We start from the raw sequence: 25,159 nt of genomic DNA on the forward strand, positions 1-25,159 counted from the left end.
TAGCCCCATCTGATGTTCCATGGCATGAAATGACCTAAAGACCCCAAGGAAACACATCAAGAGTCCAAGGAAAGTCTGGGCTGGTGATCTGGGTTCCATGCCAGGGCCTGAAGAGTCGTGGAGAAGAGCCAAGGGTGTGGCTGAAACTGAAACCCCTATGGCCTCTGTCCCCTGGCTCAGAGTTCTGCTTTGGGCACAATGACTGGGTTGGAGAGCATGGAGCCCAAGTGTGGGGCAGGGAAGACAGGCTGTGCAAGATAGCTGTTGAACAGCAACACTCTGTGGTGGTGACAGGACCAAAAGTTGCAGTGGATTGATGACTACACAGGAGAACAATGGGCTGTGCAGAATCACTGTTCAAAAGCGACACCATATGGCAGTAACAGGAACAACAGCCCGGAGAACTGAGCCACTCTGCAAACTCTCTCTGCATGACATTTGGAAGCAAGACTCATTCCGTTTGGACTAAGTAAACCCCAAGTATGCTTAGTGAGGAATGAGGGGATCTTCTAAAAGTAACAATGGGACTTTCTGCTAATATAGGCACGTGGAGGCTCCAGAGATTAATTAGAGACTTAAAAAAAGAGGTGATTATATCTGTGTATCTGTGCTATGAGTTGGAATTGACTAGATGGCAACGGGTTTGGTTTTGTGGTTATCTGTGCTGTATATTTGCACTGCAGGCCTTACTGGTAACAGCCAGTGAATGAATAAATGAACACAAAGCAAGAAGCAATACCAGCACTCAGAATTCCGCAGGAAAAAGCAAACAGAAGGTTTTTGTTTGTTTGTTTTGTGAAGCACAAATAGAAATACTGTGGTTACAACTGAAATTCACTTGCTGTAGGAAATGTCTGTGCAGCTTGAGCCCTTGGAAGAAGCTCATAGTAGCTAAAATACACACCACAAGCTTTTCCAATGAACAAGTTTCCCCATGTTTAGATCATTCCCGAATCTGACTTCAGAGAAGTTTGCAAGGCCTCTTGGTCAAGATCTAGAGAGGGGCGACTGGAGAAAGATGGCCTGGGCCCCACAGGCCTGTCAGAACAGGTGCTGACAGCCCCCAGCATCCCTGGTAATTTTAGCCGTAGTAAACATCTGCCCCGAACAGCAGGAAATCCTAGGGAGAGATGGGAACACTGTCATCAACTGGAAGAACACTCCTTATTTGTGAATGTGGGGGCTGCTGGGCTTTTAAAATGGAAACCTTGGTAGCCTGCCTACTGGGAAGGAGAGAGCAGAGTGAGGTCTGTCTGCTAACAGAAAGGCAGGAGCAGGCGGGGGTCTCACCGCTGGAGCCTGCACATCAATGGCTGCCAATGCCCACAAATCTGTCAGCAGCCTCCCTGGCAGCTGTTTCCCTCTCTGACATGGAGACCCCTGCGCTGTTTTGCAGCCTTCATTTGTCATCCCTGCCTCGTGGTAGTTCAAGGGAGCCCTTGTTCTAATCAAGGCTGCAGAACCACTCTCTTTGCTCCACTCAGAATTTTCAGAAATGAAAAAATTAAATTGTGCCATGAGGTTGAGTTTGTTTTGTTTGTTTTTTTTTTAAAGGATGAACTTGGTAGAATTTGTGGAACATGGAAGATACGTTTCCCCTGCTTTCTCGGCTATTTTTCTATAACCTCTTATGTCTATTAGCTCCCTGGTGTAGAGAATTGGGGCTTGATTGTCTGACCTTTGGGATTGTAGGAGAGTGAGGAATCCTAGTAACATGAGGGTTTCCCAAGAAGGCAACAGGGTGATCAGCTGAGAAAGCCATTGGCCAAGGTAAGGCATCAATAGTGGGTGACAATTTTGTTGCAGAGATACCCACGTCATTGGGACTTGCTAGGTCCAAGAGGCCGTGTAGGGGAGGCACTGAGGCGCTGGCAGATGCATGAGTCAGCAGCTTAGAAGAAATAGGAGGCTAGGAGCATGGCTGGGCCACTGGGTGGCACAAAGATAGCTGTTAAGCCTAAGGGAGTTGACGAGAGTGACCACAGAAAGCTAACTGGGGGGGAAACAAAGAGGCCAGAGTGGAACCCTGGAGAACTCCAGCTGGTAAGGGGCAGGAGGAACCCACAAAGGACTGCAACTGCCCAGTGAGAGGGGTGGGTGAAAACCAGGAAGGAGTCTTTGAAACTAAGAGAAGAAAGCATTCCAAGGAAAGGGGTGCTGTTGTTGTTGTTAGCTGCCATTGAGTTGACCCCCAACTCATGGTGACCCCATGCACAACGGAAGGAAATGCTGCCTGGTCCTGTGCCATCCCCATGATTGGTTGTGGATCGGACCATTGTGATCCATAGGGTTTTTATTGGCTGATTTCAGAAGTAGATTTCCAGGCCTTTCTTCCTAGCCTGTCTTAGTCTGGAAGCTCCACTGAAACTTGTTCAGAATCAAGCACCACACAAGCCTCCGTTGACAGACGGGTTTGGCTGCACATGAGGTACACTGGTTGGGAAATGAACCCAGGTCTCCTCCATGGAAGGTTAGAATTCTACCACTGAACCACCACTGCCCCCAAAGAAAGGGGTAAATGGCGTTGAATGTGGCTTGGAGGTCAGGCTGGGTGAAAGCCAGGAGGAGCGGTGTGTCTAAATCTGCCGACACTGGCATTTTATATCCCACAGTGCCTAGAACAATACTGGATGCTCAGGGGAGGAGGGCGATATCTATTTGTCAAACATTTAAACGCATCCACCTCTGAAAGGGCTTCTTTGGCCACCAAGTGAGTTCCCAGTGCAGTGAGGGAACAATGCAGCCAGTGGAGAAAAGCAGGGAGCCTGACTTTGAATGGAACTTCATTTAATAGCTGTGTGGCTTTACTCAAGCTGTTTAACGTTTCTGGACCGTACGTAGTCTTTCTTCTCTCTTTACCCACCACATCCCAAGAGAGTTGTAAGCGTAGAAAGCGCTTGATACAGGGCTTGGCATTTCAGCAAGAGGTCGCTATTGTTAGGGGAGATTTGGTAAAAAGAGGCTTTGGGAGACTCACCTGGCGAGGCTGAAGCACCAGGTTGAAGAGCCGGATGCGGGCAGGCAGTGGGAGAGGGAAGCCTTTCTGCAGCCTCTCTGCAATGGAGACCAATGATGAGGACCAGGGACGAGGAAGTAGAGGGTGGAGGCCCGAGAGAGCCAGGGTCGGCAGCCTCCCCGAAGTGGCAGCCTGGCTCCAGGTAGGGATTGGCATGGGTCTACGTGCCTGAAAGAAAGGCTTCCCTGCAGGCTGCACCTCCCATCTCTTCACCACACTCTGGGCACCTGGGACCCTGGCATTCCTGCCATGCTGGTCTCAAGCCCACATCCAGGGCCTGTGTGGGCCTCTTCCCCATGACCACCCTCCTGAGAGTGACTGTGCTGCCAGTGTCCATGGGCCGAGGGGCAGCCAACAGCAGCTGGGAAGTGAGCAGGGGTGTGGACAGATCTTGGACATGCAATTAGGGGTAGCCTCCCGTGTGCTCACAGAGCCCTTCGAGGTTAGGACAAAGCCAGGGGCCAGCTCCCCTCATACCACCACATTCTGAGGTGCAAATCCAGACAGCCCAGGAATTCTAAATTCAAACCTGGTCTCCCAAGTGATTATGAAGCTGTATCTGTCTAGGTGGGAGGACAGATGATCATATTCTGTATGACAATGTTTGGGCTTAATTTATATTTTTTAAATAGCCTAGTCACATGTTATGTAGGTCTCTAGTTGTACCTTGTCCCTGGCTCTCCAAACGTTAGGGGCAGGCCTGCCTGGAGCTCTTACCAGCTTGGTGATGACACGCTCTTAGCAGAGGTTAGCAGGAGATTCCCTGGCCCTTTTCCCAGAGTTGGAAAAGACCACAGGCTCTGGCTTCAGAGCTGGGATCAAATCCACGCTCCACCTCTCACCTGTCCTGTGTCCTGGAGTGAGCCACTCTGAGCTTCTGTTGCCTCCCACGAAAATTAGAGATATCAATAATTCCCCATCCTCATGGGGCTATTGTAAGGATGAGAGGAAATAATGGATGGACACAGGAGGACTAGACATACATGGATTCCCTTTTCCTGTCCCCTTTCTGGGTCGATGCCATTTGAAGTTGACTTAAGAGGATCATCGCCAGGCCCCACAGCTGGGGCCAGGTATCAGGTACCCCTAGGGTAGTCTCCCCACCCATTTCCGCCCACTTCCACTAGAACTAAAAATCAATTGTTTCTCCAAAGCTCCTTACCATTAACACTGGGAAGCACAAGAAGAGGCAGAAGATAATTCATGACAGTCTGCAGCGATTGAACCTAAACTCAGGAGGAAAATGGGACCAGTGTCAGGGCACTGTGGGATCAGCAATCCTCCGTCCGTCTTCCCTCCCTCTCCCCAGTGTCACTCAGCAGCATCTCCCCACTCAACAGGGAAAACCACTGAGAGATGGAGGCAAGTGATGACGGGAAAGCTGCCTCCTGATCAAGGTCACGGAAACAATTGCTTTTGCTCTAAGGATTCCAGATATAAAGCAAGTTTTAAACTGTAAGGTGCAAGGCAGAGGTAAGGAAGAGCATCACAGAGTATTTAACCATGGAAACCTTTGTGGGGAAAAATCCATCCTCTCAATCACTATGGGCTAGACAGCAAATTGGTTCAAACTTTGTGAGGGCTATTAAAGCAAATAAAAAAAACCAAACCAAACCCACTGCCATCGAGTCAATTTCGACTCATAGCAACCCTATATGACAGAGTAGAACTGCCCCCTAGGGTTTCTAAGGAGCGGCTGGTGGATTTGAACTGCTGACCTTTTGGTTAGCAGCTGAGCTCTTAACCACTGCACCACCAGGGGTCCGACTCATAGTGACCTTATGTACCACACTGCCTGGTCCTGTGCCATCCTCACAGTCTTTGTCATGCTTGAGCCCATTGTTGCAGCCACTGTGTCAGTCCATCTCATTGAGGGTCTTCCTGTTTTTCGCTGACCCTCTACTTTACCAAGCACAATGTCCTTCTCCAGGGACTGGTCCCTCCTGATAACATGTCCAAAGTATGTGAGATGACATCTCACCATCCTTGCTTCTAATGAGCATTCTGGCTGTACTTTTTCTAAGACAGATTTGTTTGTTCTTCTGGAAGTCCATGGTATAGTCAATATTTTGCACCAACACCATAATTCAAAGGCATCAATTTTTCTTCCATCTTCCTTATTCGTTGTCCAGCTTTCACATGCATATGAGGCGATTGAAAACACCATGGCTTGGGTCAGGCACACCTTAGACCTTGATGTGACATCTTTGCTTCTGAACTCTTTAATGAGATCTTTTGCAGCAGATTTGCCCAATGCAGCGCCTCTTTTGATTTCTTGACTGCTGCTTCCATGGGTGTCAATCGTGGATCCAAGTAAAATGAAATCCTTTAGGCAACACTTAATCAAAAGTCTTAAACATGTGTGTGCCTTCCACCCCTATGTATATACCCGGAAGACTTGGAAGCAGGGGCTAAAACAGATACTCATATCCCAATGTTCATTGCAACCTTATTCACAATAGCCAAAAAGTGGAAATAACCCAAGTGTCCATCAACAGATGAATGGGTAGACACAAAGTGGGATGTCCATACAATGGAATGTTATTCAGCTATAAAGAGAAATGAAGTTCTGATCAATGTCACTACGTGGGTGAAACTTGAAAACGTTATGCTGAGTGAAGAAAGCCGGGCACAAAAGGACAAATATGATCTCACTTATATGAAATATCCAGAATAGGCAAATGCAGAGACTGAAAATAGATTAGTGGTTACAAGGGGCTGAGGATGAAGCCCTGGTGGTGCAGTGGTTAAAGCACTCAGCAGCTAACCAAAAGGTCAGTGGTTCGAATCCACCAGCCACTCCGCAGGAGAAAGATGTGGCAGCCTGCTTCCATAAAGATTACAGCCTTGGAAACCCCATGGGGCAGTTCAACTCTGTCCTATAGGGTCGCTATGAGTCAGAATCAACTCCACTGCAATGAGTTAGGGGCTGAGGGCGAGGGGGAAGGGAGGAACGATGGGTTATTGCTCAAGGGGTACTGAGTTTCTATTTGGGGTGATAAAAAAAACTTCTGGAAGTAAAAAGTGGTGATGGCTGCACAACATGGTGAATGTAATTAATGTCACTGAATTGTACACGTAAACACGGTTAAAATGACAAGTTTTTGTTATATGTGTATATTTTACCACAATAAAATTTAGAAAAAAAAATATGTATGCCTTATGGGGCAGCAAACATGTGTCTAAGGAAAATTTGACTAAGGATAAACAAGGAAATCATCTAGGGTGTGGGTCAAAATTTAGATGCAAAGATGCTCATTAGAGCAATACATTTAATCAAAAAAGTAAATCAAAAGCGACAAACCCCTCTTTCCCCCAAAGAGCAACACATGTGTTCAACAATAGGGGAATAGCTTGGGGGAAATGGTGGCACTTTGATATTAGGAAATACTATTATATTAGGTGATGCTACTGTAGAATTATAATTATTGACACAGATATTCATGATATATTTTTAAGTAAGGAGATCAGGCCACAGAAAAACCACATTATTTCATTTTTTATTAAATATGTATAGCAAGAGGTCAGGAAGGATATACTCCAAAATATTAACTAAGTGGTACAAATATGTATGGTTTTTATTTTGCTTGGGCAATAATAGAAAAATTCAAAAATAACATAAAACCCTCAAGATGATTGCCAGTAGGTGTGACATTTACAACTTGTAAATATGCATGTTTTTGTTTCGAGAACAATCGAGTTTCCTTCCCTGGGCTCATGAAAGGTGGTGCCCTTCTTCCCGTGAATCCTGGAAATTAAATTGTCTTATTTTCTGCAGAAGTTAGTTACCTGCTTAGTCCAGCCACCTTGAGAGCCTTGGCAACAATAAATCCATGGAAATAAAACAAGATTGCCTTAGATCCTTCTAGTTTTTGCAGTCTTATCAGGTAGAAATGGCTGGCTGGATTTTCATCAGACTTGGAGGGGCGTTGGGATGGTCTGACTTCGGGGCTGGTAGCTTACAAGGCACTCATTCCGCCAGGGACTTGGGGAGCACCTCTGCTATCTAAGGAATGTTCTCCAGAGCAGCAGAAGGTTCAACAAGAGGCCCACTGGTAGAATTGGGCCATGTGTATTAAGATGCCGCGGTCTGAATCAATGCACAGTGGCTCCTAACCTAAGTCACAAGGGCAGGGGTGCAGCACAAGGGGTGCTCTGAGTGGTGGGTGTTGATGGGCATTTGAGCTGCTGCCTCTATAGCCACTCGCTATCAGTGCCCCAGGTGAGGGCAGCAGGGAAGTCTATTTATTGATGGTCGGTAGTGGAATCATCTACATAGACAGAGGTGGTACCTGCCCCTCTCCCTCCCACCCATCACTTCCCCATCTCAGTAAATGGTTCCAGTCTTTACTAAGCTTTTTTTTTTTCCCAGTTGCCTTTGAGTTGATTCCAACTCATGGTGACCCCATGTGTGTCAGAGTAGAACTCTGCTCCATAGGGTTGTCAATGGCTGATTTTTTTTGGAAGTAAATCACCAGGCCTCTCTTCCAAGGCACCTTTGGGTAGACTCGAACTTCCAACCTTTAGTTTAGCAGCAGAATGCTTAACCGTTTGTACCACCCAGGGGCGCCTACTCAACTGCTCAAGTCAAAAACCTAGGAGTCATTCTTGATTCCCGTTCACTCCACCACATACATTGAATCTCTCACCAAGTTCTGCCTTGTTCTGTTTCAAAATATGCCCCTGTTGTCCCCATCTTTCTCCTTCTTCCCTGCTGAGTCCCAGCCCACATCATCTCTCACCTGGTCCCCACTGGTCTGACTCTTGTCCCCTATAATTCATCGCCCCACAGGAGCGAGAGGGCTCTTTTATAAAGATGCCCATCAGATCCTCTTGAGGCCTGCATGAAACAGTTCACTGACTTCTCACTGCCCTTCGAACACAGTCTGCCCTCCCCTCTCCTGATCCAGAAGGTCTTGGGGGAGCCAACTCCTGCCTGCCTCTCTGGCCGCATCCTCTTCTCCACCGCCTAGTTGCTCTGCTCTGGGCACACCAGCTTCCCTTCTGTTCTTTAAACATGCCAGGCTCATTCCCACCACAGGGACTTTGCCCCTGCTATTTTCCCTCCACCTGCAAATGATCTTCACCTGCTGGTTCCTTCTCATCCTGCTGGTTCCTTCAGGACTTGGCTCAAATATCACCTCCTTAGAGAGGCCTTTATTGATCACACCATCTAACCCTCAACCCTCCCCATCACTTGCTACCTCACCCCCATTTTGTTTCTTCATAGCATTGGTCATGACTGAAATGATCTTCATTTCTCTGTGCTTGTCTCCCACCACCATGTAAGGCTGATTCCTTGTCGTATTCATCCATATCCCCTGGAACAGTGCCGGCACATAGTAGGTGCTCAATAAAGTAATTAACTTGTTCATTCAACAAACATTTGTTACACAGATCTTCTGTCCCCGATTGTGCACATTTAATCGCATTTAAACCTCACCACATTAACTCAGATGGAAGGGATATCTCTGATTTACGGGGAAAGTCCGAAGTTCAGAGAGGGGAAGTGACTTGCGCAATGCCACACAGGAAGTGTAGAGCATGGATTCCAGCTCAGTTCTCTCTGCCCCCAGAGCTCCACCTACCATTATTCACATGCAAATTATATTCAGATGCACCAGCGGCCTGCTAAAATGATGCCAGGAGCCTGGAGTGGCCCTCAAGACAGTCCCCACAAGATCAAGGAAGGAAGGAATCACTGAGAGTGTCAGACTCACCGAGAAGGGGCCAACATCTGAGTGCTTCAGTTTCAGTTGCAGCCTGTGGGAAGGGGAGGGGGAGATTGAGACCACCATTGTCCTGACCTGTACAAGATCCTAGCTGCTGGCTGCAGGACCAGGTGGGAGAAGGGGCCCATTCCGGTGGACAACAGCTGGTTTTCTGGCACAGTATGCATGTTCCCTTCCTCTGTTCATAGCTTTCTAATTTTTCCTTTGGGGGAGACACCTATTCCCCACTCTTGAGCCACATTGTTTGGGCGCTGCTTATCCCACAATGAGCTCCAGACCTGGAAAAAGGGCAGAGTCCACCTCCCTTGCCACGGTGATTGTGTTAAGGATAGACCTGTGGCCCACACTGGCCCAGTAAGAGATGGCCCCAGTACTTCTGCCGGAATGAGGTGTTCTCTTTTTCCAGGAAAATTAGGAAGCTGCTGGTGGCCGTTTCGCCACCACTTGGTGACAGACAGCCTACCAGGCAATGAAGCCAGTACAGAGGATAGCAGAGCCAATGCTGAAGAGAATCAGATTCTTAGTGACATCATTTGAGCACCTGGATCCACCCTTGCCTAAAATCCGTGGGCTTTTCAGTTACCTGAGCCAATAAGTTCTCTCCCCTTTACAACCTTTATGACATTTAACAGAGTTCCAAGAGCAAAGGGGAAATACATGGCTGTGTATTGAACCCCTGTCATTCATTATGCTGGGTGCTTTATCCCATTGAATTCTTGCAATGCCCCAAGAGGCAAGAGCCATCACATTCCCATTTTACAGACGAGGCACCTGACACTCAGAGAGGTCAAGCAACATGCCCACGGTCACACAGCTAACAATTAGCAAAGCAGGATTTCAAATCCAGGTTTCCCTGATGCCAAAGCCCTTGCCTTTAGTACTCTACAAAACTTGAAGACTTGCTCTTGTTCACCAAGAGTTGGGAACCTCGGGATCCCTGCCCTCTGGATTCTCAACCCCCACCCACCCTTGCACATTTCAAATTGTCTGTGCTCAGCCAACACTCAGCTGTATCCTCTCCGGCTCTTCCACTTGAAAGGCCCACGGGTGTTTCAAGGAAAATTAAAACCACATGTTTTCAGAGCAGTAACACTTGTCAAAAAGATGCGAGGAGAAACGAGCAGCATGTAAACCTCAGGAGCAGATCTCAAGGTGAAGAAGGACAGCACTGAGCCAGAGAGGAGGCGGAAACAGGAGGGATGTGGGTCAAGACGCAATTTAAATAGCGTGGCCGTGGTGAAGAGGCGGACGCCCAGGTCTAGATGTTGGGGTCATCACGTCTGCTCTCTGAGTGTCAACCTCTCTCTGTCCCCCTCTCCCTCTCTCCCTCCCTTTTTAGTTTTTTTGTGAAAATATACACAACAAAACATACACCATTCCAACAATTTCTGCGTGTACAATTCAGTGACATTGGTTACATTCTTCAAGTTGTACCACCTTTCTCAACAACTTTTTCCCAACTATTTCACCATCATTAATATGATCTTACTGCCCCCCCTAAGCTTCTCATCTATCCTTTCGAGTTGCTGTTGTCAATTTGATCCATATAGATAATTCTTTAAAAGAGTATAATGCTTGATGTAGACATTCTTTTCTAATTGGGCTAAACTATTATTTGGTTCAAAGATGACTTCAGGGGATAGTTTTGGCTCAAGGTGTAAAGATTTCCTCAGGGTAATAGTTGTGGGGGGGTCCTCCCTCCCTTTATGTCTCTCTGTCTTCCTGCGTCTCTTCCCGTCTGTCTCTCTCTTACTCTCTCCCTGTCTCTTTTCCTCTGTTGCTCCCCCTCCTTCCCTTCCTCCTTCCCTCTTTTTGTCTCCCTCTTTCTGTGTCTCTCCATCTCTCCATCTCTCTTTCTCTGTGTCTCTCTCTCTACTTCTGTATGTTCCTTTTTCTGTTCATCTCTCTTTCTCTTTCCCTCTTGCTTACTGAGCATTTATCACATCCCCAGAAGTGCTCTAAACACTTCACACATATTAATACCTCATTTACTCCTCACAGTGATGCTGTTGGCAAAGAACAATCACGTGACAGTCAGGAAAGCTGAAGCTGGACAGTTTTGGTGCTTGCTGAGGTAAGCTGCCCTCACATGCAGAACCCCACACCCAAGCCCACACTCTGCACCACAGCCTCCACTGCCAGGATTCAGACCTGGGTCACTTGGGCTCCAGACTCTTCCAGCAGGTGCAGGCTGACTAAGTCTCAAGGATGGGCTGTGAGGAAGTTGAAGGAGGGTTTCCAAGTGCCAAGAAAGGCCGAGAACATGGGGCGGCTGGGAGCTGTGGTGGTCAGTGTGCAGTGGGGTCATCACTCTGGCACTTTCCAGCCAGGAGAGTCTGCCTGCGACTGGAGGATTTCCCAGGATGCAGGACTCCAGTGCTAAAACTGGGACGCTCCTGGGCAAACTGCGATGGTTGGCCACCATGTAACATGTGACATTGGGCAAGTCATTTCGTCTCAGTATCAGTTTCGCTGTTCGCAACATGGGGATAATTCTGCCCACCTCACGTTGTTTGAGGCTTAAATGTGATGGGTGAACAGGAACACAATGGCAGAGAATGTGGCACTTTGTAAGGCCTTCGCTATCACATGGGCACCAAGAACGGATGGGCAGCCCCTCCTCCACAGGCCCACTTACTTGTCCATCGTTAGCTGTCCAATAAGCCTGTCGGAGTTGACACCAACCATCACAGAAACGTTCGTGCTCTGCAAAGCAACGACCCAGAAGGTGAAATCTCTTACCCAGGAGCCAGGGTCTCTCAAGGTTTCCAAACTCCTGTGCCCCCCTGCCCTCGAGGCCTGCTTTAACCAGGCTCAGCAGAGCAGCGCACACTGCTGAGCCAGATCCACAGAACCCACAGGGCAAGGAGTCCTCTTGCTTTGCTGTTGTTGACAAGTCCTGGACTGTTAGCCAATTATGGTTTTCTCCTCCCTGCTCCCGGGATCATTTCATAGTTCCCAGGTCACTTCCTGGAGGGGATCTGTGAGATGGACCGAGGTCAGCCCTAATCTCTTCATTTGTTTACTCATTCAATAAGTATTTATTGAGTCAGAAAACCAAGGTTCTCTCCTCAGCTTTCCTGCTCATTGCCTGTGTGATCTTGGGCCAGTAATTCCCACAGGACCCATTTTATCTGCAAAGTGGGGATAATGAGTCTCAGTCCCAGACTGGGCTGACTTGCCCGAGGTCTGCAAGCACCATGCAGACAGGGGATACTTCGTGGTAGGAAAGAAGGGCTGGATCACACCCCTATTGGTCATTGTGGGTGCTACCAAATGTTTGTGGAATGATCAAATGAGCAAACGAATGAATGTACAAATCAACAATGGAATGAAAACTTGAATAAATAAAAAGCTAAACAAATACATGAATGAATGAATGAACAAAGATATGCATGGATGAATGAAGAATAAAGGAACAAATACACAAGTGAATGATTGAACAAAGGTATAAGTGAATGGATAAGTGAATAATTGAATAAGTAAATTCATGTCTGAACCAGAAACAGTATAGCAAATTTCAAGTCAGAAATAGAATGAATAATTGAATGAATTACTAAGTGAATGAATAAATGGATGACTGCATGAACAAATACATGAATGAATGATGAAAGATATGCATGAATGAATAAATGAATGAATGAGCTAATGAATGATTGAATGACCAAAGATATGAGTGAACAAATAAATGCATATATGAATTGGAAATAGTACAAAATATTTCAAGTCAACGATGGAGTGAATAATTGAACAATTTAAAAATTGAGCAAATGAATGAAAAATTGAATGGATGAATAATTGAATGAATAAGTAAACAAGTACACAAATGAAGACCGAAGGAATGAATGCCTGTGGGAACCAGAGGCAGTTGAATACAGTAGCTCAGGCCTGAATCTGGGCAGGATTCACACCTGGGCCCCTTGACTCTGAGGACAGTGCTCTCGGCATTGCCCAGGGCTCCCTGGCTGCTTGGGACCCAGGTTCACCCCATCTGTCCGTATCTGGGGACAGCTTACCAAGCCAAGCTGGAAGAGGGGGGCCAGGGAGGAGTTGGGGAGGACGACAAAGGTCTGGGCCTCCAGTTCAGGGGTGAGTGCGAGGCCGGTGGAGTCCACGGTGAGGTGCGGTGGGGAGGTGACGGAGAGGAGGATCCGCACCTTCATGTTGGGGAACCTCCTGGTCACCTGCAGCCCCCAGCGAGGACAATCAACAATAGGGGTAGTTTTTATTAAATGTTTCCAAATCCTATCAGGTCCTGCCCCTGCATAGACACCTCCAATGTCTTACCATTGCTCCTAGACTAAATCCAAATGGCTCTCAACCTGGCACCTGGTGCCTTGCCAGCCTCACCCCACATCTCTCCACACGGAACTCCTTTCTCTTCCTCAAATAAGACAAACTTTCTTCCCATTTAAGACCCTTTGCACTCTGTTTCCTCTCCCTGAATGCTTGTCCCCACATTCTTCCTAAGTTTGACTCTTCAGGTCTCAGCTCAACAGTCACCGCCTCAGAGAGCAGCAGTGGCTTTAAGGGGAACTGCGGAAGGCCTTGGTGATCCTGCCATATCTGCTAGCCTCCAACCTTCTGCCAGGTAAACTCCCAGCCAGAGTGAAAAGTAATGTGATTGTTATGTAAATGAAGCCTCAAGGCAATTCGCCTCTACCAACCAACCCCCACCCACCATGTCTCCTATATAGCAATTTCTGGAGGTGCCACCGCCAGAGGCCTAAAACGACCTCCTCATCCTGTTGGTTTCTCTGTCACAGTCTGCCATTATTGTTCTGTGTATTTTTCTCTCTCTGCTGGGCTGTGAGCTCCAGGAGGTCTAGGTGCCCAGTACAGGGCCTCAGGCACATGGCAGGCACTCAACAAATATTTTTTGGACAGATGAGCCCGCAGTGTCTACACTCACACCTGGCCAGCTGGGTGCTTGGAACCTTTCTCTGTACGGGGGAGGGGTTGCAAGAAGCCGATGCCACTCTCTCATGGTGGGCTGCCTCTAGATCTAGGGGTGACGGGAGGCTCATCAGGCCACTCAGCAGAGCCCAGCCCACCTCAGCACCCCCAGGCCACCTCATGAGCTGACTAAAGGAGAAAAGGAGACCAGGCCTTTTTCTTACCTCAGGTATGAGGGTTCCGAACAATTTGGTTGTCAATCGGAATTTGGATTCCTTTGGAATCTGTAGCAAGAGAAGAGAAAAGGATCTCGGGGGATCGTTATGGGTGGCGGGGGCAGATTCTGCATAGGGGGTGCTGAAAGACTGAATATACAAATGGGCAATGGCCAGACCATAGATGACAAGAGAACTCTGACCCACAACCTCTGCTACTACCAGCCAGGGAAGCCAAACCACAACCTCTGCAGCAACCGGCCCAGAACAGTCAGGCCCTGCTCAGTAGCTGCCAGCTTCTCTACTTTTTGTCCCTGAGAAAGCCAAATATGCTCCCCAAACCAATCACGTAAGATGCCCGCTCCTAGTTAGCCTGCCTCCAGCTTCCCCAGGCCAACAGCTTCCAACCAGAGCGCACCTGAAGCGGCCTCGTTTTCACTGGAAAGCTTCCCCACTTCCTGCCTGCCTTTGGGTCTCTGTCTTCAGACTCCCTTGCTCTGAATAAATAACTCCTGTTTGTTCTCATTTGGGTGGTCTGTGTTTACTTCTACAGGGGACATGGGGGTGCTCAGCCTCCCTTATGTACCCTGCAGGGGTGGAGGTCCCGGCATCTCTTCCAGGAGCAGCCTAGGACAACCCCACGAGGCTGGTGACCACGATGGGATCAGGCTGTACCTACACTCTGGAGAGGATGGCTATTTCCTCATTTTACAGATGGGTAAACTGAGGCTCAGAGTGGGACTCAGCCATGACTATGTGACAGAGACAATAGAGAGGATGACAATGGTGATATGATGCTAGGACTGGATTATAGAGCCTGGCGTAGGGCAGGTAATCAGTGTTAGCTGTTACTTTTGTGACTCAGTGAGTTATTTCCTGAATGCTAAGTGTGTGCTGAGGGCTTCTCATGCACTAATATCACATTTAATCCTCATTACTTCGTTTTGAGGAAGATACTGGTGTTTTACAGACAAGGAAACTGAGGTATAGCAAGGTTGAGTTACCCAGCTGGACAGTGGCGGGCCAGTATTCGAACTCAGGTCTGGCTGGCTCTAGAGTCAAGACCTCCATCAGCCCCAGTGAGAAGAAGGACTCAAGTCCAGGAGGTCTGCCAGACTCTGAGTCCAGTGCTCTTCCCACCCCCACCCCCAGCCTGGCCTTACCATGTCATCCGTGAGGGTCAGCTTCAGGACTCCAGCCCTTTGGTACACAAAGCCGGCAGTGTTGAAGAAGTAATCAGAGATACCCAGGTACACCATGCGGTCACGTTCAGTGGGAAACACTAGTGCCGATGGGGAAATGCGAGATGGCGTGCGGTGGGCCAGACTGAAAAATTCTCCCTGGGGGTGGGAGTCACAGGGTGAGCCTGAGAATCCTTCGAGGGTAATAATTCTGTGTCGCCATCCCAGGCAAAAAATGTGCTGAGGACAGCAGCAATTCATTCTCAGAGGAAAAAGCAACGGCCAGAATCTAGCAGCAATATCACCTGTGTATCAAACGCCTTCTATGTGCTAGTTTCTAAGTGCTTTTCAGCCAGCCCTGTGAGGTAGGTGTAATTATGCTCATTTTACAGGCACAGAGAGGCTAAGTGACTTTTCCAAGGTCACACAGCTGGTAAATGGCAGAGCCAGGAATTGAACCTAGCCACTCAGGGTCCAGAGATCACCCTCTTAACCACTCCATTGGCTCAGCCTCAACACAGATACCCCATTAAAAGGACAGTGAAATTCTGTTTTGCTTTTTCATCTATCAAATTAGGAGGTTTTAAAAGAGAGAGGTAAACCATTTTGAATGTGTGTATTTTAAAATGATGCAATCCACTTCTCGGTGAGTGTTCATCCACTGCTGGGGAGATATAAATTTATATGTTTCTAAAGAGCAATTTAGGAGCATGCTGCAAGAGCAGATCATTTATTTAGCTACAGAAATATTGAGTTAAAAAAAGCAAATTGTAGATGGACACATATGGTATGACACCATTTATGTAAAATTTAAAGACTCATAAAACAATACTATATAAGAATTATTGACATATATAGATATGTAGTAACAGATGAGCAAGAAGGACACACACCCTTGTTATCACTGTGGTTACCTGGAGCGGGGGACAGGTATTAGAGAGGGGTGTCCAAGGGGGCATAAGCTACTTCTACAGTGTTTAATTTTTTTAAAAACAGAAGCACGTATGACAAGATGGTAACATTTGTTAAATTTGGTGGTGAATATATGGGAGTGTGTAATATTCTCTGTATCTTTAGATCATCTCATCATTTAAAAATCAATGAAGATGACATCCGATATTATGGAATACCATACTCTTAAAACTAATAAGATAGACCTACAGGGTTGACATGAGTTGGAATTGACTTGGCAGCTGGTGGCTGGTATGGACCAACCAAGAACCATCTCCAGTCAATATCATTAAGTGAGAAAAGCAAGTGGAAGAACAGTGTGTATCCATTCATGTACACAGCATTATCAGCAACATCTAGATGGGTTTTCATGTATGTGCTCGTGAATGCTTAAAACCAGGGAACTAGAACACTAACACACCCCATGCTTGCCCCTGGGCCAGAGCCCAGGAGGTGGCAGGGAGGAGAGGTAAATGAGACCTTCCTATTTTGCTAAGGAGAATTATGATGTATTGTTTTAATCTTTTACTTGGTTGTATCACTTAGATGTTTTTTTAAGTACATTGTTTGGCCCAGCAATTCCACTTGTAGGAAATATTCAAGGATGGGCAGAGATACAGCTACAAGGATGTTAAACTGCAGCTCTAGTTACATTTGGGAAAAAAATGAAAAGAGCCTAAATGTCCCAGGAGGGGGCACCATTCACCGTCCACCACAAGACTGACAGCGGTAAAAGGGCTGCAGGATAGGCTGGAAAGATACTTACATTACATTTTAAAAAGCTGTAAAACAGTATGTACAACATGACTTACTGGGTGAATGTATGTGGGCTTTTGTTGCTACATTTCTATGTGTCTTTGCATGTGCGTGTAAATATTTTCCCATGTCTCAGCCTAGACAAGGATGGGAGGAATTTACACTTGGGTGTTGAGAGTGCTTATCTCAGGGATGTAAGGTATGGGTAATATTTTCTTCCCTCCTTACCTTCTTTCCTATTTATTTATTTCTCTTCTCTTCTATAGTTTCTAAATTTTCTTTCTTTCTTTTTTTCACGTCTAATGTGTTTTGGTTTTGAACTCATATATTTGATTACAAGGGATGAGACTACAGCCTGGAACAAAGCCAACTTGGTCCCTGCTCCCCGCGAGCTCCCACTCTGGTGGGGACACCATGAACAAACAAGTAAACAGTAAACAAGCAAGAAAATCACCAGTCGTGGAATGAATTCCAGGGTTGGGGGCCTACTCTAGCGGGGTGGTGGGGAAGGCCGCTCTGGGAGTGACATCTGAGCAGAGGGCCCCTGGAGTATAAGATGGTGGCAGCAGGTAGGGTGGACATTGGGAGGAAAGAGAGTTCCAAGTAGAGGGAACAGCTAGGACAAAGGCCCTGAGGAAGGAACAAGCATGATGCCCTTGAGAATGCACAAGGCCAGCGTGTCTGGCTTGGGGGTAGAGAGTAAGGGGGAAAATGGCACGAGATGAAATGCTATCCCTTCTTCTGTCCGTCCACATTCCATTCTTCCATTCCTCCATCCATCCACCTCCCTCCTTCCCTTTCTCCCTCTTCCCTTCTCTGTCTCCTTTCCTTTCTTCTTCCCTCCTTCCCTCCTTCCCTTCATCCACCTCCATCCACCTATCCACCCTCCACCCTTCCACTCCGCCATCCATCCACCATCGCTCCTTCCTTCAGGCCCTTCCTACTTCCCTCCTTTCCTCTTTCTCTCCCTTCCTCCCTCCTTCCATCCATCCATCTATCCATTCATTCATCTACCTCCATCCATTCATCCATCCACCCACTCAACCATCCAACCATCCATCCATCCTCCATCCATCCACCCTCCACCCACCCATCCATCCATCCACCTATCCTCCCTCACTCCTTCCCTGCAGCCAACAAGCATTTACTGAGTACCTGCTATGTGCCAAACATGGTTCTAGGTACTGCACATACTACTGTATGCATACAGTAGTGAACAAAGTAATCACAGCCCCTTGTCTCTCATTCTAGTGAGGGAGACAGGCCACAGATTCTGCGTGCGTATGTGTGTGCGTGTGCGTGTGTGTGTGTGTGTGTGTGTGTGTGTGTGTTAGTAGTAAGTGCTACTGAGGAAATAAAGGAGAGCATGGGGAGAGAGAAGGGAGCTATTTCAGTGAGAGTGGTCAGGAAAGCCTTCTCTGGGGAGGTGACATTTAAGCAAAGACTTGAGGGAAGCAAGTGAAGGATGTACAGGATATCTGGGGAGAGCATCCAGGCAGAGGGAACAGCAAATGCGAAGGCCCTGGGGAGGGAGCAAGCATACTACCCTAAGGAATGGCAAGGAGGCCAGTGTGACGGGAATGGGGAGAAGAGGGAAGTGGGGTGTAGGTGAAGGCAGAGAGGAAGTGAGGGAGGTGGGCGGAAACTGTTGTAAGATTTGTTTCCAAGGATGCTGGGAAGCCTGAGAGAGTCTGAGGTGGAGGTGCGAGGGTACACAATTAGTGGCGTAAGCCTCACCTTTAGCTGCAAGTCCAGGCTGTTAGCTGTGGCTAACGGAGGTGCCACCATCGAGTAATCAATCCCAGCCACAGCGTCTATTTTGGCTGTCACTAAAGGGAAAGAAGATGGACTGTGAGCTGGCTCCCCACGGCAACATCCCTGGGGTTGGACGTTGGACCAGGAACTGCAGTGCCAGCTCCATTCCCACTTTCTCCAGGGAGCCCTCCCTGAGTTCCCCTTAAAGGAAAATGATGCCACACCACATATTCACAGATGTCATCTCACTGCCTTCTGCCAACAGCCCTGAGATGGGCACAGGGTCAAGGGAACAGACAGACAAGCCTGGGCTTACTCAAACTCAGCCCCTCACCAGCTGAGGTGACCTTGAGCGAGTCCCTTTACTTCTCTGAGCATCTCTGTCCTCTGTAGAATGGGGTAATACTAGTGACCTCACAGATGCTGGGAGGATTAAATGAGAAGGTATATGCCAAACACCCTGTACATGGCAGGAGCTCAAAGGTCGGGAGGGATCGTTGTTAGTAGTGGCAACATCCCAGGTTGAGCCCAGCCTGACTCAGGTTTCCCAGCAGTAACCAATGAGAACTGAATAAATACCAAGTCCCTCTCTTTGTGCTTCCTTTCCATGTTAAACCAAAAATCCAAACCAGTTGCTGTCAAGTCGACTCTAACTCATGGCAACCCCATGGGCGTCAGAGTAGAACTGTGCTCCATAGGATTTTCAATGGCTGTGATCTTTCAGAAGCAGATAGCCAAGCCTTTCTTCTGAGGTACCTCTGAGTGGGTTTGAATCACCAACCTTTCGGTTAGTAGCTGAGTGCTTAACTGTTTGAGCCACCCAGGGACTTGTCCCTCCCATATTAGAAGGGAAGAAACTGAGGCATAGAAATGACAAGTTTTCCAAGGTGGCACAGCTAGAGCGACAAGGCTGGGACTCAAACCAAAATCGTTTTCCTGCCTGGCGAGGCCAAACCTCAGATGCTACAACTGCATTGAACATGCAGAGGAGGGGCCCCTGCTCCCGGAGGGCCGGGGGATGGTGTCTGCAGGGAGAAAGTGCATCTCGAATGGGCACGTGTCATGTGTTTACCACGCCAGGCTCTGTGGGGAGGCTGCCCAGGTAGCAGTTTGGGGCCCAGGCTCTGCAGTAAGAAAACTTGGATTTGGATCCTGCTTCTGCCCTTACTGGCTTTGTGACCTTGCACAAAGCGCAGATCCTCTCTGGGCCTCAGTTTCCTCATGTGTAAAACGGGGAGAACAACGCTTACCTCAGCAGTGTTGGGAGGCCAAAAGGAGATAATTCCACTGAGCATCTGGCACGTGGTGAGCACGGACCCCGAGGGAGTTCTCCCCCAAGCATGTCACAGTTTACCGAGCACTTAGGGGCAGGGAGGTTGTTGCCGCTTTAAGCATGTGGAAACTGAAGCCCAGAGAGGAGAAGTCACCAACTTCAGGTCTCAGGCCAGTCACGTGGCTTTGGCCTCAGGGAGCTGGGAGTATTGGGGTGTTGGCCTCTGCAGGGGACGGGGAGCGTGTGGGGTGTGGGCTGCTTTTCTACCTCGATTTTGGACCTGCCATCAGACCTGGCCCAATAGGAATCCAATGCCAGCTGCCATTTGAAAAGAACTTGCTCTGCCCATGCCCACTCAGGCCCAGGCCTGTATGGGAAACCGCTGACTCCATCGCACCCATCACACCCACCCTTCTTCCCTGGCCCCCTCCCCCTTCTATTCTCTCCCCCTTTCACCCCTACCCAGCCCTTACCTGGCAGAGTCTGGAAATAAGGTTGCAGCTCAGAGGACACAGCTTTTCTCACTGCCTTACAGATCTGGGGAGAAGAAGTAATCAGTTAAGGCTTCCCATAGTGGATAATGTCCTTCATGAATAATGGCAGGACATGCTTTGCTTTCCTTAAATGTCTCTGTGAAAATCATGCAGCTAATCAAGTTTCCCTTTTCTCTTTGGCCACCAGGAAGCTCAGAACTGAACATGCCATTTGAAAATAGTAACGGTATATGACTGTGTAACCTGCATACCTGCATTCTATTCCCTACTCTGGTCTGGAACTTCCCTGATGGGTATTTGTGTTTTCTATTTCATAATGTGGGTTTATTTTATTTATTTGTTTGATTTTATTGTCTCAGATCCTTTGGGAATGAGGTAGTAAAAAAACAATAAACATGAGGTGGGCAGTGGTCAGCTTTCCCCTTTCTGTGCTGCTCCTGGAGTGGGGGGCAGTTCCCCTGCTCAAGTCTGGGTGGGCACCCTCACCTCTTCAGTGTACCCTAGAGAAGCCCTCCCTGACCCCATCCTGGCATGATTCCTGGGGGAATAAGCACTGGTCTGAGAAGACCTGGGTCACATGCCAACTTTGCCACTGAGGAACTTCCTCCATTTCTCTAGACCTCCATTTCCTTGTCTATAAAATGGACTGTGGAAGGTGATATTTCCCATTCCACTTACTCTTCTGTATGTGACCTTGGCATGCCTCTATCCAGAGATGAAGTCTATGAATCTCCACTTGAATCTGGGAGGGCTTGTGACTTGCTTGTAACCAGCAGAATGTGGCATAAGTGACACCGTGTAACTTCAGAAGCAAGGTCATAAAATGCTGTGGGGCTTCTGCCTTGGTCTCTTGAACACTTACTCTCTGGTTGCTCCTTCTTGGAATCCAGCCACCAGGCTGTGAGAAGCCAAGCCACACAGAGAGGCCAGGGGTATTTGCTGTGGTCAGTAGTCCCAGCTGAACATAGCCTTCAAGTCATCCAGCCCAGGCACCAGACACATGAGAGAGGAAACTTCCAGATGATTCTAGCCCCTACCTTTTTTTTTTAAATTGTTGTACTTTAAGTGAAAGTTTACAATTCAACTTAGTCTCTCGTACAAAAATTTATTATTACATTGTTATGTGACCCTAATTGCTCTCCTCATACTGTGACAGCACACTCCTCCTTTCCACCCCTGATTTCCCGTGTCCATTCAACCAGCTCCTAACCCTCTCTGCCTTCTCATCTCACCTCTGGACAGGAGCTGCCCATTTAGTCTCATGTAGCCACTTGAGCTAAGAATCACACTCTTCATGAGTATCATTTTATATCCCACAGTCCAGTCTAATCTTTGTCTGAAGAGTTCGCCTCGGGAATGGTTTTAGTTCTGGGTTGACAGAGAGTCCGGGGGCTGTGCTTTCTGGGGATCCTCTAGTCTCAGTCAGACCATTAAGTCTGGCCTTTTTACTAGAATTTGAGTTCTGCACCCCACTTTTCTCATGCTCCCTCAGGAACTCTCTGTTGTGTTCCCTGTCAGGGCAGTCATTGGTGGTAGCCGGGCACCATCTAGTTCTTCTGGTCTCAGGCTGATGCAGTCTCTAGTTTAAGTGGCCCTTCTGTCTCTTGTAGCCCCCACCTTTTGAGTCTTCCCAGATGAGGCCCGAGATATCATGGAGCAGAGACAAGCTAAGCCGTTCCCGCTGTGCTTGCCTCGTTTCTGGTCCCATAGAACCCATGAGCATTATAAAATGGCCGTTGTTTTACAACACTAAATTTGGGGGCTGTTTGTTTTGAAGTAACAGATAGGTGGAACACAGGATTAAAATGACAGCTGTCCCTAACTTGAAGAGATCGGGGCTTGGGGTGGTGGTCAGATGAGCCCTATCCTCATCCTCCAAATGTTGCACAAATAGCCTCTACCTCATTAATCCAACTGAGTTTCTTGAGTCCTTGACTGTTGGGCAGCTCCTGGCATGGCTGACCACTCTCTCCTTCTAGAAATGCTCCATCTAGAGCCCTATGACCCAGGACTCTCCGGCTCTCCTCCTATCTCTCTGGTTACTCTTCCTCAGACATCCTTTGTGAGCTCTTCTGCTCTCATTGAAATGTGGGCGCTCCTCAGGGCTTTCTGGGCTCGCTGCTCCTTCCACTCTGTGCCCTCTCCCTGAGCCATTTCATGCACACCCATGTCCCCCGGTAGCAGATGCCGTTGGCGCCCCATCCTAATCCACACGGCCCTCCTGGAGGTCACCTACACCTGGTGTGAGCGGTTCCCCTACACACCATGGCTTCTTGCCCTCAGCTCCCGTGTCTCCCTGCCTGAGGGCTTTCTGTAGCTACCTGACCAGAACTGCTCAGAAGTGCTAAGGAGTTAAAACTCCCAGGAACAGTCTTCAACTGAAATTGATTAAAGGATTAAGAGTTGGTGGGTAAATACCCCAGCTTTCTTACCCCTTTTGGGACAATTCTGAGGTGTGTTCCATACAATTCCTCTGAGAATCCCCAGCAGGCCCGAGCCCCAGTTGCACACAGCAGTAACCCACTCATTAATGCACCATTTCCTGTCTCCTTTCCCCACGCCCCCATGGGGCTGCCTGAACCCTCTTCTAAATACACCGCTTACACCCAAATCTTTGTCTCAGTCTCCATCTTGGGGGAGCACAAGCAAGGCACCTCCACTGCTCCCAATATGTAGCCAACACCCAGACCTGGGTTTGCAACTCAGACCTCTACCCTGAGCGCCATCCAGCCTGTGGGCCTAGCTGCCTCCTAGACAATGTCCCTGCCCTTGCGTGTCCTCCAGGCCTCCCAAGGCCAAACTCCTCAGGGTTGGACCTACCATCTGCCCAGAGGTCAGCCTCCACACTCCCCTCCTTCTCCTTCTCCACTGCCAGGTCAGTTATTTTATCTGGGAAGGGAGGGAGGGAAAGAGAAAGGGATGGAGGGAAGAAAGGAAAGAAGGAAGGAGGGAGGAAGAAGGAGAAAGGAAGGAAGAAGAGAGGGGGAGAAAAGTTGGTTCCTCTGGAGTGTATTTCTATCACATCAGACTCTGGGTCACAAAAGGACCTGGAATATCATTCCCTGAGGAGTCTGTGCCCCTTCTCCAAGTGGCCCAGGGGTGGGAGGAGCAGCAACCAGGCACTCGGGGCACAGCTGGACACCTGAGCTGCCCATGGGGTACCACCTTCCAGTGCCACTCACCTATCAGGGCCACCAGATGGCTCCAAACCGCAGCAAATCATAGCTGGGAGACCTGGCTCTTTCCCCCTTTCCCGGCCTCTCCCAGATTCAGGCTCTTCCTTCCCTCAGATACCACGCCTGGAATTTGCATTCCTTGCGGGTGGATTCCCGAGCTCACTCCTCTTCATTTCCAGCCCCTCCTGGTATCATGGACACCCTGACACCTCATTCATTCATTCTGGCTTGCTTCTAAACAGTATCTTGTTACGATTAAGAGCTTTGGCTCTGGGGAAAGGTGTCCTGGGTTTGAATTCTGACACTATTACTTCCTCTCCATGCCTTGATTTCCTCATCTGTAAAATGGGGATATGCATGACATCCCGCCTTATACGGGTTTTGTGTGGATTAAATGCTAGAATCCACGTAGAGTTCGTAGCATAGTGCCATGTGTACTCTAGTGCCATGGAGAGTACCATAGCATAGTACTGTGCATGTGGAAGCCATCATCCTCCTAACCATTATCATCCTCACCACCATCATCATCGTCGTCATCATCCTCACTATCATCATCACATTGCCTGCGTTATCTCATTAATCTTCACAGAACCCTGCTGAAGAAGGTATTGTTATTAGGTGCAGTCAAGTCGGTTCCGACTCATAGCGACCTTATATACAAAATGCAGTGCCGCCCAGTCCTGCGCCATCCTCACAATCATTGCTACGTTTGAGGCCATTGTTGCAGCCACTGTGTCAGTCCATCTCGCTAAGGGTCTTCCTCTTTTTCACTGACCCTCTACTTTACCAAACATGATGTCCTTCTGCAGGGTCTGGTCCCTCCTGATAACATGTCCAAAGTCCGTGAGATGAAGTCTTGCCATCCTCGCTTCTAAGGAGCATTCTGGCTGTACTTCTTCCAAGACAAATTTGTTTGTTCTTTTGGCAGTCCACGGTATATTCAGTATTCTTTGCCAACACCGTAATTCAAATGTATCAAGATATTAATGTCTCCATTTTACAGATGGTGAAATTGAGGCTCAGAAAAATCAAGTAATTTGTCCAAGATCACACAGCTAGTTAAGCCAGCCCTGGAGGCAGAGCTAAAACCCAGGGGGTTCTGACCCCAAAACCCATTCTCTAATCCACTGGGTTATGCAGCTTAACAACAATGCATTGATTTTTAGAAACTTGACAGAGTGCTTTCAGATAGATTATTTCATTTGATGGATGTCTCCTTACTCATACGGTCAACACCACTGACTGGAAGCTAATGTCTTCTGCCTAGAAGACTACACGAGCTTCCTCCATGGTCTTCCTGTCCCCACTTTTGGCCCCTCTGGTCATGCTCATAGCATCCAAGAAAATTGTTCTAGCCTCCTTTAATGTGCAACCAGAAGAAGTAGATGGTGCCCGGCTACCTGTATGGGCCACTCTGACCTGGATCACAATAGAAGGACCCGGTTAGAATGGGTGAAAAATGTAGAACAAAACTCAAATTCATTAAAAAAAAGACCAGACTTACTGGTCAGATAGAGACTGGATGAACCCTGAGACTATTGCCTTAAGACAACCTTCTAACTGGAAATTGAAAACACTCCTGGAGGCCACCTGTCAGCCAAATAATAGTTTGGCCTGTAAAATAAACAATAATACTCTTGAGGAATGCGCTTCACAGAATAATCAACTGTACGGGACCAAAAGGGCAGGGTTTGCTCAAAAGCAAAGATGAGAA

General features: G+C 48.0%; 1 protein-coding gene across 1 annotated transcript in view; it reads right to left on the reverse strand.

The window, feature by feature from the left end:
• Positions 1-773: 773 nt before the first annotated feature.
• Positions 774-25,159, reverse strand: part of LOC101355058 (bactericidal permeability increasing protein) — a 50,324-nt gene continuing 25,938 nt past the window's right edge. The window contains exons 6-15 of the mRNA XM_004370575.2: positions 20,249-20,312; positions 18,485-18,576; positions 15,023-15,199; positions 13,869-13,928; positions 12,765-12,932; positions 11,387-11,454; positions 8,737-8,779; positions 4,179-4,242; positions 2,978-3,054; positions 774-1,120 (exon numbers count right to left, since the gene is read on the reverse strand). Of these exons, the coding sequence (XP_004370632.2) occupies positions 1,082-1,120; positions 2,978-3,054; positions 4,179-4,242; positions 8,737-8,779; positions 11,387-11,454; positions 12,765-12,932; positions 13,869-13,928; positions 15,023-15,199; positions 18,485-18,576; positions 20,249-20,312 (852 nt within the window). The 3' untranslated portion in view covers positions 774-1,081. The remainder of the gene's footprint in view (positions 1,121-2,977; positions 3,055-4,178; positions 4,243-8,736; positions 8,780-11,386; positions 11,455-12,764; positions 12,933-13,868; positions 13,929-15,022; positions 15,200-18,484; positions 18,577-20,248; positions 20,313-25,159) is intronic.

This window comes from Trichechus manatus, unplaced genomic scaffold (assembly GCF_000243295.1).
Source record: "Trichechus manatus latirostris isolate Lorelei unplaced genomic scaffold, TriManLat1.0 scaffold00008, whole genome shotgun sequence".
Classification (NCBI taxonomy): Eukaryota; Metazoa; Chordata; class Mammalia; order Sirenia; family Trichechidae; genus Trichechus; species Trichechus manatus.